This window comes from Podarcis filfolensis, assembly GCF_964270895.1.
Source record: "Podarcis filfolensis genome assembly, chromosome: 14".
Taxonomy (NCBI): domain Eukaryota; kingdom Metazoa; phylum Chordata; class Lepidosauria; order Squamata; family Lacertidae; genus Podarcis; species Podarcis filfolensis.
In genome coordinates, this window is record NC_139616.1 from 43,955,886 (window position 1) to 43,969,135 (window position 13,250).

Consider the following 13,250-nt stretch of genomic DNA (forward strand, 5'->3'; position numbering starts at 1 on the left):
TAGAGGTTATCACTATATTTGTTTATGCTTCAGAAAAGCCCCCAGAGCAATTTGAGAACAAGAAACTGAAAACACAATGATAATATTAAACCAAACTGTTTTCAAATGGAAAAGACAGCAACTCGAAAGCAGCCATGTGATTTGCCAAAATAAAAATGAAACCTGAAGCCAAAGAAGAAGAAGAAGAAGAAGAAGAAGAAGACCCTGTCTATCTGGCTGGGTTTCCCCACTTGAGGGGAGGGTACAGATTAGGATCGGTGAGAGGTTGTAGCCTTTGGAGTTGGGAAACTTGTCTGGGGAGAGCCCTGGGGAGTAACTCTTCACTTTAGCAGCAGTTTCAGTTGGAAACCAATTGTTGCTATTGGAATAAAGCAATGTTTGCCCATCAGCAAGCATGTCTTACTCTAGGAAAGGAACAGTCAGGAGCTCATGCACTCGATGCCACATATGATGCCAGGTGTGGAACAAGTGTGTGGTTTAGGGAGAACAGCCTCATGGCCAGACATTCCCCACCCCTGCCCTAATGGACTAGTTTCCACTGTGCATGTGAAGCTGAGAATCTTTAATGGAGGAATCCCATCATTTTACCAAACTATGGTTCACATAATTGCTCCTTCAGAGCCACTAGTTTTTAGTGTAGAAAAGCCTCTAGACAGAATTCTCTGCTCTGGTTTTGAAGCTTATTCACTTATATATTCCAGAAGTGTAAAAATGGGCATTTTGCAAAGCCCTCCTTCCCCCTTTCCTATGCTGGGTGATGGAATTATAAAAGAACGTCTCCCTGTTTTACAGGCCGGGAAGCTAGATGCTCACTTGGTCTTGGAGCAACTGAGGTGCAACGGTGTTTTGGAAGGGATCCGAATCTGTCGCCAAGGTTTCCCTAACAGAATCGTCTTCCAGGAATTCCGCCAGCGGTAAGAGGCTTGCAAGGAGTGATAAGGATTTTTTTGGGGGGGGAGATTGTGCAAGAGTTCCCCAAATCAGACCTGGGTCTAGGCATCTCAGTGACTGGGCTGCATGACTTGAACATGACCAGGAGCAAATTGCTTGGCTTCCTGTAGCATCACAAAGCTACAGGAGTATGGATCGTCCCAAAATGAAACTGTAGGCTCCAATTCACCAAGATCATCTCTTTTGAAAGGAATGGAAATTGTGCAAGATCACTGTTGCTATCAGTTTGTTCCATGCATCGGAGCTCAGGATTGTTATCGAAGGATTTAATTAGGAACAGGCAAATCTGTCAGTTTTTGTTTCCCTCAATTTCTCCTTTTCCCAATCTTCAGTTCTCCACATTTTTACTTTTTTATTTTATTAAGAATTCATCAGCATTTTAGTGTGCTTTTCTCCCAGTTTTACCCATTTTTGTCTAATATACTTTGATTAACTTTTTACCTAATCTGTATTTCTCTTACATCGGCTGGATATATAAATGGAATTGCAAAACCCAAATTAGATAAATCACAAACTAATGGAAGAAGTAAATTAGCAGGGATTCTCCCCCAAAATGTGCTAATCAATCAATCAATCAATCAATCAATATCAAATTATGGACATTAATAGGTTCACGGATAAATTGTAATTCAGAAGCGAGAGAGACTATACATTTTATGCCATGCCACATGTTTCATAGCCAAGGATTTACATGATTTTGATCATGCCTATATTCAGATGTTGCAGAATTCAATGCTATTTTCAATATGCTTTGCCCATAGCTATGAAATTCTTGCTGCAAATGCCATTCCGAAAGGATTTATGGATGGAAAGCAAGCATGTATACTTATGGTGAGCAAAGCCTTTTCACCCTTTGCTATATGTCCCTGTTTGCATGACTCTTGTTTTCTGTTACTTTCCTGCTCCACGTTCCAACATGACCGGACTTCCTTTCACCTCTTCTCCTTTGTTTTCTTCCTCCTTTTTCTCTGCATTCCAGGGTTTCCCTTAAGATGTTTTATTTTCTCCATTCCGGACCAACTCTGTGTTTTGGGACGTATCTTTTAAATACACCCCGTATTCCAGAATTCATTTATACAGCAGTGCTCTAATGCTGTATAAATAAATACATGCCGTTTAAAAAACACACACACTGAGTTGCTCTGCAGCCTCTCCCAGATGATCCGTTTATTGAGCATTCGTCCCTATTCGCTTGCACAAAGCTTATGTGGAGGGTTAGCTTATATCTGGTTTTTAATCGAACACTACAAATTGGTGTCTCCTCCCACCCCTATAGATCAAAGCCTTGGAACTTGACCCCAACCTGTACAGGATCGGGCAGAGCAAGATCTTCTTCAGAACCGGCGTCTTGGCTCATTTGGAAGAGGAGAGGGATCTGAAGATCACAGACGTCATCATTACTTTCCAGGCTCAATCCCGAGGCTACCTGGCAAGAAAGTACGGTTGTTTCTCAAGGAGCAACCAAAACAAACAAACAAACAAAAACTTAGGATGGGTGGGAGGTGCAGAATCACAAGCATCAAGCATGGTCACTCCCACAAGTGGTGTGACTTTGCTGGACCAGGTGCCCTGTGTAATGGGCCCACCGAAAGGACAGAGAGCTTTTGTTTGTTTTTTTAAGAAATATTTATTAAAGTTTTACAAAAACATAAATACAAAAACATATAATAAAAGAAAAAAGAAAAATAAATATAAAAGCACAGAAGAAATAAGAAAAATTAAAAACAATTCCATTTTTCATAGCTTAAAACTCATTTGCTTGTTTCTTTGACCTCCTCACACCTCCCCTTCTTGTATTCCCATTTGAATAATCAAATCAGCAAATCCTTACCCTCTTTCATTTATCTTAGCTCTATATCTTAACATTTTATAACTCTGTATTTTCATCCATTATCAATTCATTTTTGCATATTCTTATTAACTTTGTTGCTAATACCACTTATTTCCAATCCAACATCATTTTAACATTCATTAATTTTACAGTGTTTCTGCAAATAATCTTTAAATTTCTTCCACCAACTCTTCTCCCAGGTCGAGCTTTTGAACAGCTCATGCAAGCAAGCCAGTCTGCATGGAGCAGGGCATTGTCAGAAGGGAGAGTCTGCAAAACTACCAGGCTCCTCCCACTTCAGCTCCTGCTCCAGGGCAGACTATTTGCAGAATGCATTTGCAGACCTCTGGTGGGTGTGTTCCCGTAACCAGAAGCCCCAAGTAAAGTCCCCTTTGCTGGACATTTTGCTGATCAAAATTGCTCTTCCCTATACGCAGCTGGGTGGGGTATTTTACACGGATGGTGAAGGGTTGTATTCAAGGCTAGTCATCTTCAGAGCAGACCCACTGAAATGAATGGACATTGGTCATTAATTTGGGGAGTTTCCTTTGAGCAAGACTGCATTGGACACAAGACTAAGACCGTCCCATGCCAACATGCTTTTGTGAGGGTATAACAGATATCTGGCATGCACATGTTGTACCAGTTGCTGAGGCGCGATTTCCCATAGAAAGTGATGCAAAATGGATTACAGTGGTGCCCCGCAAGACGAACGCCTCGCAAGACGAAAAACCCGCTAGACGAAAGGGTTTTCCGTTTTGGAGGCGCTTCGCAAAACGAATTTCCCTATGGGCTTCCTTCGCAAGACGAAAGCCCATAGGGAAATCTCCAGGACAGCGGGGAAGCGCAGCGCGTCTTCCCCACTGTCCTCAGACCTCCTCCGAAGGCTGGCGGTGGGGCGGAGAGACCTTCTCCCCGCGCCAGCCTTCGGATGGCTGTCCTGAAGACTTGCGGTGGGAGGAGGGTTTTCCTTCCCACCGCCAACATTCAGAATGCTGTTCTGAATGTTGGCGGTGGGGAGGAAAAACCCTCCTCCCACCGCAAGCCCCGGGAACAGAGGAGAAGTGCTGCGCGCCTTCCCCTCTGTTCCCGTACCTGTCCTGAAGGCTTGCGGTGGGGAGAAAAGCCCTTCTCTGCACCGCCAGCCTGGCAAGCGGTCTCCATAGGAACGCATTAATTGATTTTCAATGCATTCCTATGGGAAACCGTGCTTCGCAAGACGAAAAACTCGCAAGAAGAAAAAACTTGTGGAACGAATTAATTTCGTCTTGCGAGGCACCACTGTAATCAGTTCCAGGCCTTTAAAACCAACCCCTAAAACAGCAATTTTTACTATCTAATGATACTATCTAATGTTCTGGGAGCAGCCGCCGAGACCACATAACACCGGTCTTGAAAGATCTACATTGGCTCCCAGTATGTTTCCGAGCACAATTCAAAGTGTTGGTACGGACCTTGAAAGCCCTAAACGGCCTCGGTCCAGTATACCTGAAGGAGCGTCTCCACTCCCATCGTTCTGCCTGGACACTGAGGTCCAGCTCCGAGGGCCTTCTGGCGGTTCCCTCACTGCGATAAGTGAACTTACAGGGAACCAGGCAGAGGGCCTTCTCCGTAGTGGGACCCGCCCTGTGTAACGCTCTCCCACTAGATGTCAAAGAGAAGAACAACTGCCAGACTTTTAGAAGACATCTGAAGGCACCCCTGTTTAGGGAAGCTTTTAATGTTTAACAGACCACTGTATTTTAATATTTTGTTGGAAGCCTCCCAGAGTGTCTGGGGAAGCTCAGCCATATGGGCAGGGTATAAATATATTATTATTATTATTATTATTATTATTATTATTATTATTATTATGTTAACCATTCTCTTGGCTTTGCAGCTTTTATCCATTTCACTCAGCGCTGGCTTCCGCACAGTCACAAAATCAAATTGGTTGCAAGAGAACTCCAAATAAACCAAAATAAAACCAAAAAAGCTAGCCCAAATAAGCCTAAATATCACCCCTGTGGCGCGCAGGTGCCTAGCTAGGCCTTGGGATCTTGCCCTCAGCAGAAGCTCCTGAGATCAGCGGAAGCTGCATTGCACGTTCGGGTTCCGAAAAATGTTTGAAAACTGAAGCATTTACTTCCGGGTTTGCGGTGTTCGAAAATCGGAATGGTTGTCAATGGATCCGTTCCAAAACTGAGGTTTGACTGTATATTTCTCTCTTTCTGGTCAGGGCTTTTGCCAAGAGGCAGCAGCAGTTAACCGCCATGAAGGTCATCCAAAGGAACTGTGCTGCTTACCTGAAGCTGAGGAACTGGCAGTGGTGGAGACTCTTCACCAAAGTAGGTGCCTTCCTTGGCTGCCCCTACCTAGGGCTGCCCTGGCCAGGTGCTCTAGAAAGCTACTTCCACCCTTTGGAGGAGGCGAAATTGCAGGCTTCACGGCCCCACCATGTGCGAAAGGGCTGGAACCCAGGCCACGTGCAATTGGGGGGATTCCCGGCCGCGCCACCTCCTGGCCAGCCAATCAGCTGGCTCTGGGGGTGTGGCCTGCCCTATTTAAACCAGGACACGGGCGGGGATCTCCCTCTTTCCCCACCTGCCATCTGTTCCTGTTTTTCCCACCCTCCCACCCTTTAAGGTTTGCGCTCCTTGACCTTGCTATGGACCTTGGTTGGTTGCCGTCGAGGGGCCTGGTAGGGATTTCCCCACTTGGCAAATTGGCACTAGCCACTTGGTTTTCGCCTACCTCGTAGCAAATCGCCCCAACTTTCTGGGTATTGGCGATTAGGCATTGGTATTGTTCTGTAGATGGAAGAGGGGAGGTAGCGTCGTCACCTGCCCCGTATATTGAAAGGTGGTCTGATAAAGGATTCTGGGGGCCCCAGGGGAGTTCCTAGTTGATGTGATTCAGCAGGACTCCCCCTACTGGTGCTTAACCCTTCCGGGACTTCAAGCGGACGGGCTGAAGTCGGATATAGTTGGTTAGGACCAATGCCTAAGCCAATACCGCTCATCACCTGTAACCAATAAAGTTTTGGCCTTATTTAGCCCATTAACCTTAATAATTGTGTCATGTGCAATTATTTCCACTGGGGGGGGGGCGGGAACTCGCCACGCAACAGCCTTCCTCCAAAAGGCTGCTCTCTGACGACTATATCTCCCAGCTTGCTCCCATTCAAAGGTACCCTGGGGGAAAGACTAGGGAAGGCAAGCTATGTTCTTTTTCAGGTGTGTGTGTGTGTGGAGGGGTCAGGCAGCGTGTTTCCCGAAGTGACCATAGAAATTCTGTTCTTTCAGGTGAAGCCGCTGCTACAGGTCACCCGCCAAGAGGAAGAGATGCAGGCGAAAGATGAAGAGCTCAAGGCGGTGAAGGAAAGGCAGATCAAGGCCGAGAGCGAGTTGAAAGAACTGGAACAAAAGCACAGCCAGGTGAGCTTGCAGGGAGCCTTGACCTTCCAACCCAAAGGGCCCGGATCCTTCCTTGCCAGGTTAGGTGGTCACATAATCATAGTGTTGGAAGGGACCTTGAGTGTCATCTAGTCCAAACCCCTGCAATGCAGGAATCTCAGCCGAAGCATCCATGACAGATGGCCATCCAACTTCTGCTTAAAGACCTCCAAGGATCTCCTGAGGGAGATCATTCCCCTGTCAAACAGCTCCTACTGTCACAAAGTTCTTCCAGGTGTTGAGTTGGAATCTCCTTCCTTGTAACGTGAAGCCATTGGTTCTGATCCTACCCTCCAGGGCAGGAGAAAACAAGCTTGCTCCATCTTCCTTGTGACAGCCCTTTAGATATTTGAAGATGGCTAACACACCTGCTCTCAGTCTCCTCTTATCTAGGCTAAACAAACCCGACTCCCTAGGCTGTCCATCATAAGGCTTGGTTTGCAGACCTTTGATTTTCTTGGCCGCCCTCCTCTGCTCCCATTCTAGCTTATCAATATCCTTCTTAAATTGTGGTGCCCAGAACTGGTGTTGCTCCCTACGACAGGCAAATGCAAGCAGAGGTTTGAATCAAGACGAGCGATTGAACCTTTCACACCTGCCCTGATTTCAGCCCAATGGTGTGTGATGGTTTCTGAGATCAAGGAGCCATTTTTGGCTATTCCTGGATAGCCATTTTGAAGCAAGATAGTGCACTGAGGCTTTCAAAATTTAACCACTTATTTTCAAACTCTGCTAATTTTTTCCTCCCCTTCAAATTCCTGAGCAACGCTGGGTGCATGACGCCTAGTTTGGGATAAAAACGAGTTTGCTTTCGGGTAAAGAAACCACTTTGCCCGAATTTTAACATTTGCTGTTGTCCTTTGCCAGCTGTCTGAAGAAAAGAACCAACTTCAGGAGCAGCTCCAGGCCGAGACGGAGCTCTACGCAGAAGCCGAGGAGATGCGTATCCGACTGGCCGCCAAGAAGCAGGAGCTGGAGGAGATTCTCCATGAGATGGAGGCCAGAATCGAGGAGGAGGAAGAACGCGGGCAGCAGCTGCAGGCCGAGAAGAAGAAGATGCAGCAGCAAATGCTGGTACCTGAGCTTTAAATTTATTATCATCAACATTTATATATATATTTATATCACACCTTTCCCCCTTTCCAAGGAGCTCAAGGGTGGTATGCATGGACCTCCCCTCCTCATTTAATCCCCCACAACAACCCTGTGAGGTAGGTTGGCCCCCAAGGTCATCTGGTGAGCTTCATGGCCAAGTGAAGGGATTAAAACTGTCCCATTAATCGGTTGCCGAGACTGAAGGTCCCCACCTCCCCACAGCTGCCTAAGTCCCCTCCTCTCCACACCCCCCCCCAGCAATTGAAGACTTGGCCTGCTCACTGCCAACCTCCGCCCTTTTCATGCCTCTTCTGGCTCTGGGAGACATGTTGCGAGGAGTGAGTTTGTAGTGACTGAATTGAGCAGGGATTTGAACCCTGGTCTCTCCCAGGTCCTAGTCTGGTACTCTAACCATTACACCATCACTGGGTTCTCATGCTGGGAGATCAGAGGGAGACCTAAAAGCATTGCTGCAAGGAAATGGGCTTGGCTGGAGAACGGAGAGGAAGAGCGGGCTGCTGAGGGGCAGGGAAGGGAGAGATGTAGAAACGTAGAATCATAGAATTGTAGCGTTGGAGGGGAACACCAGGGTCACCTAGTCCAACCCCCTCTGATGCAGGAGTCCAGCGTGGGGCTGAAACCCACCACCTTGAGATTAAGAGTCTCATGCTCTCTACCCACTGAGTGGGAGGTTGTCCTGGAGAGAGTCCCTTCCGCATACAGTGAAGGCACACTTGCAAATTTATTTTCACACCAATGAGGGCTAGAAGTTTGCTTTCGCCTCAACACTGTGCCAAGTCCTTGATTGGACAACTACTTACTGGGCTTGATTCTAATTCAGTTTGTATATTGTGTGCGTGCGTGCTGGATTTTATGGTAGTATTTTCAGGGCTGCATGACCCAATAGGCAGACTAAGCTCTAGTAAAGCAGGAACACACGCAAAAAAAATTATAGAAAGATTTTGATATTTCAAATAAAAACCCAACCCATTGAAGTAGTCATCTAGGAAATCTAGAAAGAAGCTACTTTTAATTTCAGCCTACACGTAGGTTTTGTGTCATTTTAAACACACACACACACACAAACATAGTGAGTCCTTTAAAAGAGGCCCTGTGGATACAGACTACACATGTTCTACGGGGCCTCTTTTAAAAGACTCACCATATATGTGTGTGTGTGTGTGTGTGTGTGTGTGTGTGTGTGTAGAATTACATATTGAGGGGGGCACCGTAATATTTTCAATACAAGGATCTTAATCCAGCCGCAGTTGCCATACGGTTCACATGCTTGCCTAACAGGTGGTGCTTAAAATACAGTGGTACCTCAGGTTACAGACACTTCAGGTTACAGACGCTTCAGGTTACAGACTCCGCTAACCCAGAAATAGTACCTCAGGTTAAGAACTTTACCTCATGATGAGAACAGAAATTGCACTGCGGCAGCAGGAGGCCCCATTAGCTAAAGTGGTACCTCAGGTTAAGAACGGTTTCAGGTTAAGAACGGACCTCCAGAACGAATTAAGTTCTTAACCTGAGGTACCACTGCATCTGAAGAAGCAAATGAATACATAAACTTCACATCCCCCCCTTTTTTTACCTTCCACCTCCCATGAACCCCCAAACAGGAACTTGAGGATCAGCTGGAAGAAGAGGAAGCTGCCAGACAGAAGCTGCAGCTGGAGAAAGTAACTGCGGAGGCCAAGATCAAAAAGATGGAAGATGACATCCTGGTGATGGATGACCAGAACAACAAACTCACAAAGGTCCGTGCTGCTGAGCAAACCACACCCTGCTCTTCGGAGCCAGTGCAGAGGTGGCGGTGAGGGAAAGACCTGCTGAAATCCTAAGAAACTGAGAGGGGCAGAGGGTTCCCTCTGGGTGGTTCTGCCAGTCACAGAAACACGGGGGCTGGCAGACTGGGAGAGGGCATTCACTGTGCCAGCTCCCAAAATGTGGAACTCCCTCCCTGCAGAGGCTCGCCTGGTACCTTCATTACAAAGAGCTGTATTCAGCTAAAAGGTTCTGCAAGTGCAAGCACTCTGGGCTCCCAGCAGTACTTCCCATCACTGTGCACTTCCTAAATTTTTAGAGGGTTCCCCCCTCCCAATCTTTGAGAGAAGATTTAGGGAGGGAGGGAGAAGGCGGTGATGTTCTGTCGCACAGCCAGAAGTACAGATTTGTTGAATACCACCCATAGTTCCCGTCCTTTTGCTGAAGAAGCTCCTCTTTGGCCTTCGACAATGAAGATTTGCGTGTCGTTTTTGCGAGATCACCTCTGCTGTCTGACACAATGTTGTTTGGTTTGATTGAAATGGCGGTTTTCATATTGTGCGATATGCCTGGTTGCAACCCACCCTGGGATTTTGTGGTGAAGGCGAGTGAGACAATGGCTTAAATAAATAAATAAAAGTATAATAATTTATTATTTGTACCCCACCCATCTGGCTGGGTTTCCCCAGCCACTCTGGGCAGCTTCCAACAAAGATTAAAAATACATCAAAATGTCACACATTAAAAACTTCCCTGAATAGGGCTGCCTTCAAATGTCTTCTAAATGTCAGGCAGTTGTTTATCTCTTGGACATCCAATGGGAGGGTATTCCACAGGGCGGGCGCCACTACCGAGAAGGCCCTCTGCCTGGTGCCCTGTAGCTTTGCTTCTCGCAATGAGGGAACCACCAGGAGGCCCTCAGCGCTGGACCTCAGTGTCCGGGCAGAACGATGGGGGTGGAGACGCTCCTTCAGGTATACTGGGCCCAGGCCGTTTAGGGCTTTCAAGGTCAACACCAACACTTTGAATTGTGCTCGGAAACGTACTGGGAGGTCTAATGGATGGATAGAGGCATCCATGTCTGGATAGACTTGCCTAAACAAAATGGTTTTAAGGTAGTGCTGAGAAGAGTACAGCAGTAGTGGCTGTCTGAGGTTAATAGGCAGTGAATTCTCACAAATGCAGAATGAGTATTATGTGGCACATTTAGCAATGCCAGTTTTTTCCTTAGTAAGTTCATGCAAACTAAATGCAATTTCTGATTGTTGGTTTTTTGTGTGTGCGTCCCTCTCTTCTTCTCCATAGGAAAGGAAACTTCTCGAGGAGAGGATAAGTGACTTGACCACCAACCTTGCAGAAGAGGAAGAGAAAGCCAAGAACCTGACCAAGCTGAAGAACAAGCATGAGTCCATGATCTCGGAACTGGAAGTCCGCCTGAAGAAAGAAGAGAAGTGCCGGCAGGAACTGGAGAAGATGAAGAGGAAGCTGGAGGGCGACTCGAGTGACCTCCACGAGCAGATCGCAGATCTCCAAGCCCAGATTGCGGAGCTGAAGATGCAGCTGGCCAAAAAGGAAGAGGAGCTCCAGGCGGCCCTGGCCAGGTGGGGACAAGTCCTTGAGGGACCCCAGATGATGGCTGGTAATTTAGGACTATGGTTGCATGACAAAGGATTTTTTTTTTTAATTAAATGAATTTTATTAGTATTTTCCACACAACAACACGAAAGATATCAAAAAATAACAATACACAACACACAAAAACCAACATTCGAAAACTAAAAAAAACAACAACAACAAATAATCCATATCTTACAAGTTAATAATATAAACACTAAAACAACAAGACATTGACTTCCACCAATCCCACAGCACCTCCTTTATCTCTCATTGTGTCTTCCTGTTTTCCTGTTTTCTTTATCATCTCTATCCTAACATCTAGATATAAATCCTTCTTTCATATCCTTTCACTTCACAAGGTTATTCCAGACCCAGCCAAATTTCTGCCCTCGAACCTTGACTTTTGAGGTATTCATTTAGGCACTCCCATTCTTTTTTTACTTCACTTTTTGGTTTTTGTCTTATTATGTCTGTCAATTTGGCTAATTCTAAGTATTCAGAGAGCTTACATAGCCACTCTCCCCTAGCGGGTAACTGATTCCCTTTCCAGTACTTAGCCACCAGGATTCTTGCTGCAGACGTTGCGTATAAGAAAAAATTAGTTTTGTCTTTTGGAATATGGTCATTTAAAATTCCTAAAAGGAATGCCTCTGGCCTTTCACTATACGATATTCTTAATATTTTCTTTATTTCTTCGTGGATCATGTTTGCATGACCAGTGGCGTAGCGTGGGGGGTGCAGGGGGGGGGCCGGCCGCACCGGGCGCAACATCTGGGGGTTAGGGTTAGAGGGCGCAAATCCACGGGTTAGGGGTCGCAAATTACTTGCCTTGCCCCGGGTGCTGACAACCCACGCTACGCCACTGTGCATGACGAAGGATTTGCTGTTGCTGGTGGGACACACTATCCTCTCTGCTGAAACCACTGGATGCTTTTGTTGCCCTCCTGGGGAAAACCAAAACGAGCCCCCAGGAGCGTGATTCACACTCCTGCAATAGCTCAGGGGTAGCGGAGCATCTCCTTTGTATCTATAAAGTCCCAGGTTAGACCGCTGGTGTCTGTAGTTAAACCTGGGGTGGGAAATCTATTCATCCCGAAGGCCACATTGTCAGGAGCAAGCCAGCAGTAAATCACACCGTGCAAGTTGGAGTTAACTCTTTACAGTGGTACCTTGGTTCTCAAGCCCGTTCCAAAACCAAAGCCTTCCAAAACCAAGGTGCGCTTTCCCATAGAAAGTAATGCAAAATGGATCAATCCGGTCCAGACTTTGGAAAACAACCCCCCCCAAAACAGGAATTCAACATGAATTTTACTCTCGAATGAGACCATGGATCCATAAAATGAAAGCAATAAACAGTGTACTGCAGTCACACATTCAATCAATCAGCAGCTGAACTGGGTTCCGCACAGTCACAAAAACAAAACAAAAAGAGCCGCAAGTACAAAAACACAAAATAAATAAAAACAGACAGACCTCAACGTAACACTCAAATCGGAAGCATAGTGCTGAAAAGAGAGCATGTTCAGCTTCCGAAAAAAGTTAGCAAACTGCAGCACTTCCGGGTTTGCAGTACTGTATTTGGGTTCCAAATTGTTTGAGTACCAAGGCATTTGAGAACCAAGGTACCACTGTATTGGCAAAAACATGTTCTGTACATGAGTGTCAGGCCTAATGAGCACAGCAACTCATCTCTGGTAGGTCTTGCCTCATTAATCAGTTGCTGAGACTGAAGGTTCCTGCCTCCCCACAGCTGCCTAAGTCCCTTCCTCTCCACGTCCCTCCCCCCCGGCAATTGGAGACTGGGCCTGCACATTGCCAACCTCTTCTCTGCCCTTTTCATGCCTCTTCTGGTTCTGGGAGATATGTGGGGATGGGGGAGTTTGTAGTGACTGTATTGAGCAATCTGTGCCTTTAATGACAAAATATCTACCGCTATGTAAGTTGGTTCCTTTAATTTTTTTGTTTTAAAAAAAGTCTTCTAAAAATCCCATCCTCCCAGGCTTGAAGACGAAACGGGCCAGAAAAACAACGCCCTGAAGAAAATCCGCGAGCTGGAAGCGCACATCTCTGACCTCCAGGAGGACCTGGATTCCGAACGCGCTGCAAGGAACAAAGCCGAGAAGCAGAAGCGGGACTTGGGCGAGGAGCTGGAGGCTCTCAAGACAGAGCTGGAAGACACCCTGGACAGCACTGCCACCCAGCAGGAGCTCAGGTGAGGACGGGAGAGGAGTGGAAAGTGGACACCATCCCTGCGGTGGAGGCTGGTGCACGGCAGGGTAACTGGGGTGCTGTCCCAGCCTGCCTTCTGCCAGCTAATAATAATCAAAATAATCATAATAATATATTAGTTATACCCCGCCCATCTGGCTGGGTTTCCCCAGCCACTCTGGGCGGCTCCCAACAGAATATTAAAAACACAACAAAACATCAAACATTAAAAACTTCCCTAATCAGGGCTGCCTTCAGATGTCAGATAGTTGTTTATTTCCTTGACATCTGATGGGAGGGCACCACCACCGAGAAGGCCCTCTGCCTGGTTCCCTGGAACCTCA

General features: G+C 46.5%; 1 protein-coding gene across 8 annotated transcripts in view; it reads left to right on the forward strand.

Moving 5' to 3' along the window:
* The window catches only part of LOC310749103 (myosin-11), a 1,537,435-nt gene that overhangs the window by 55,739 nt on the left and 1,468,446 nt on the right, over window positions 1–13,250 (forward strand). For all 8 annotated transcript variants that reach the window (XR_014541487.1, XR_014541488.1, XM_083585558.1 and 5 more), the window contains 9 exons: window positions 793–914; window positions 1,713–1,782; window positions 2,228–2,388; window positions 5,001–5,109; window positions 6,067–6,198; window positions 7,084–7,290; window positions 8,937–9,074; window positions 10,387–10,682; window positions 12,698–12,910. Coding sequence is in view for 6 of the 8 variants with exons in the window: in XM_083585558.1 (XP_083441684.1) it covers window positions 793–914; window positions 1,713–1,782; window positions 2,228–2,388; window positions 5,001–5,109; window positions 6,067–6,198; window positions 7,084–7,290; window positions 8,937–9,074; window positions 10,387–10,682; window positions 12,698–12,910 (1,448 nt within the window). In the remaining 2 variants the exon portion in view is untranslated. The remainder of the gene's footprint in view (window positions 1–792; window positions 915–1,712; window positions 1,783–2,227; window positions 2,389–5,000; window positions 5,110–6,066; window positions 6,199–7,083; window positions 7,291–8,936; window positions 9,075–10,386; window positions 10,683–12,697; window positions 12,911–13,250) is intronic.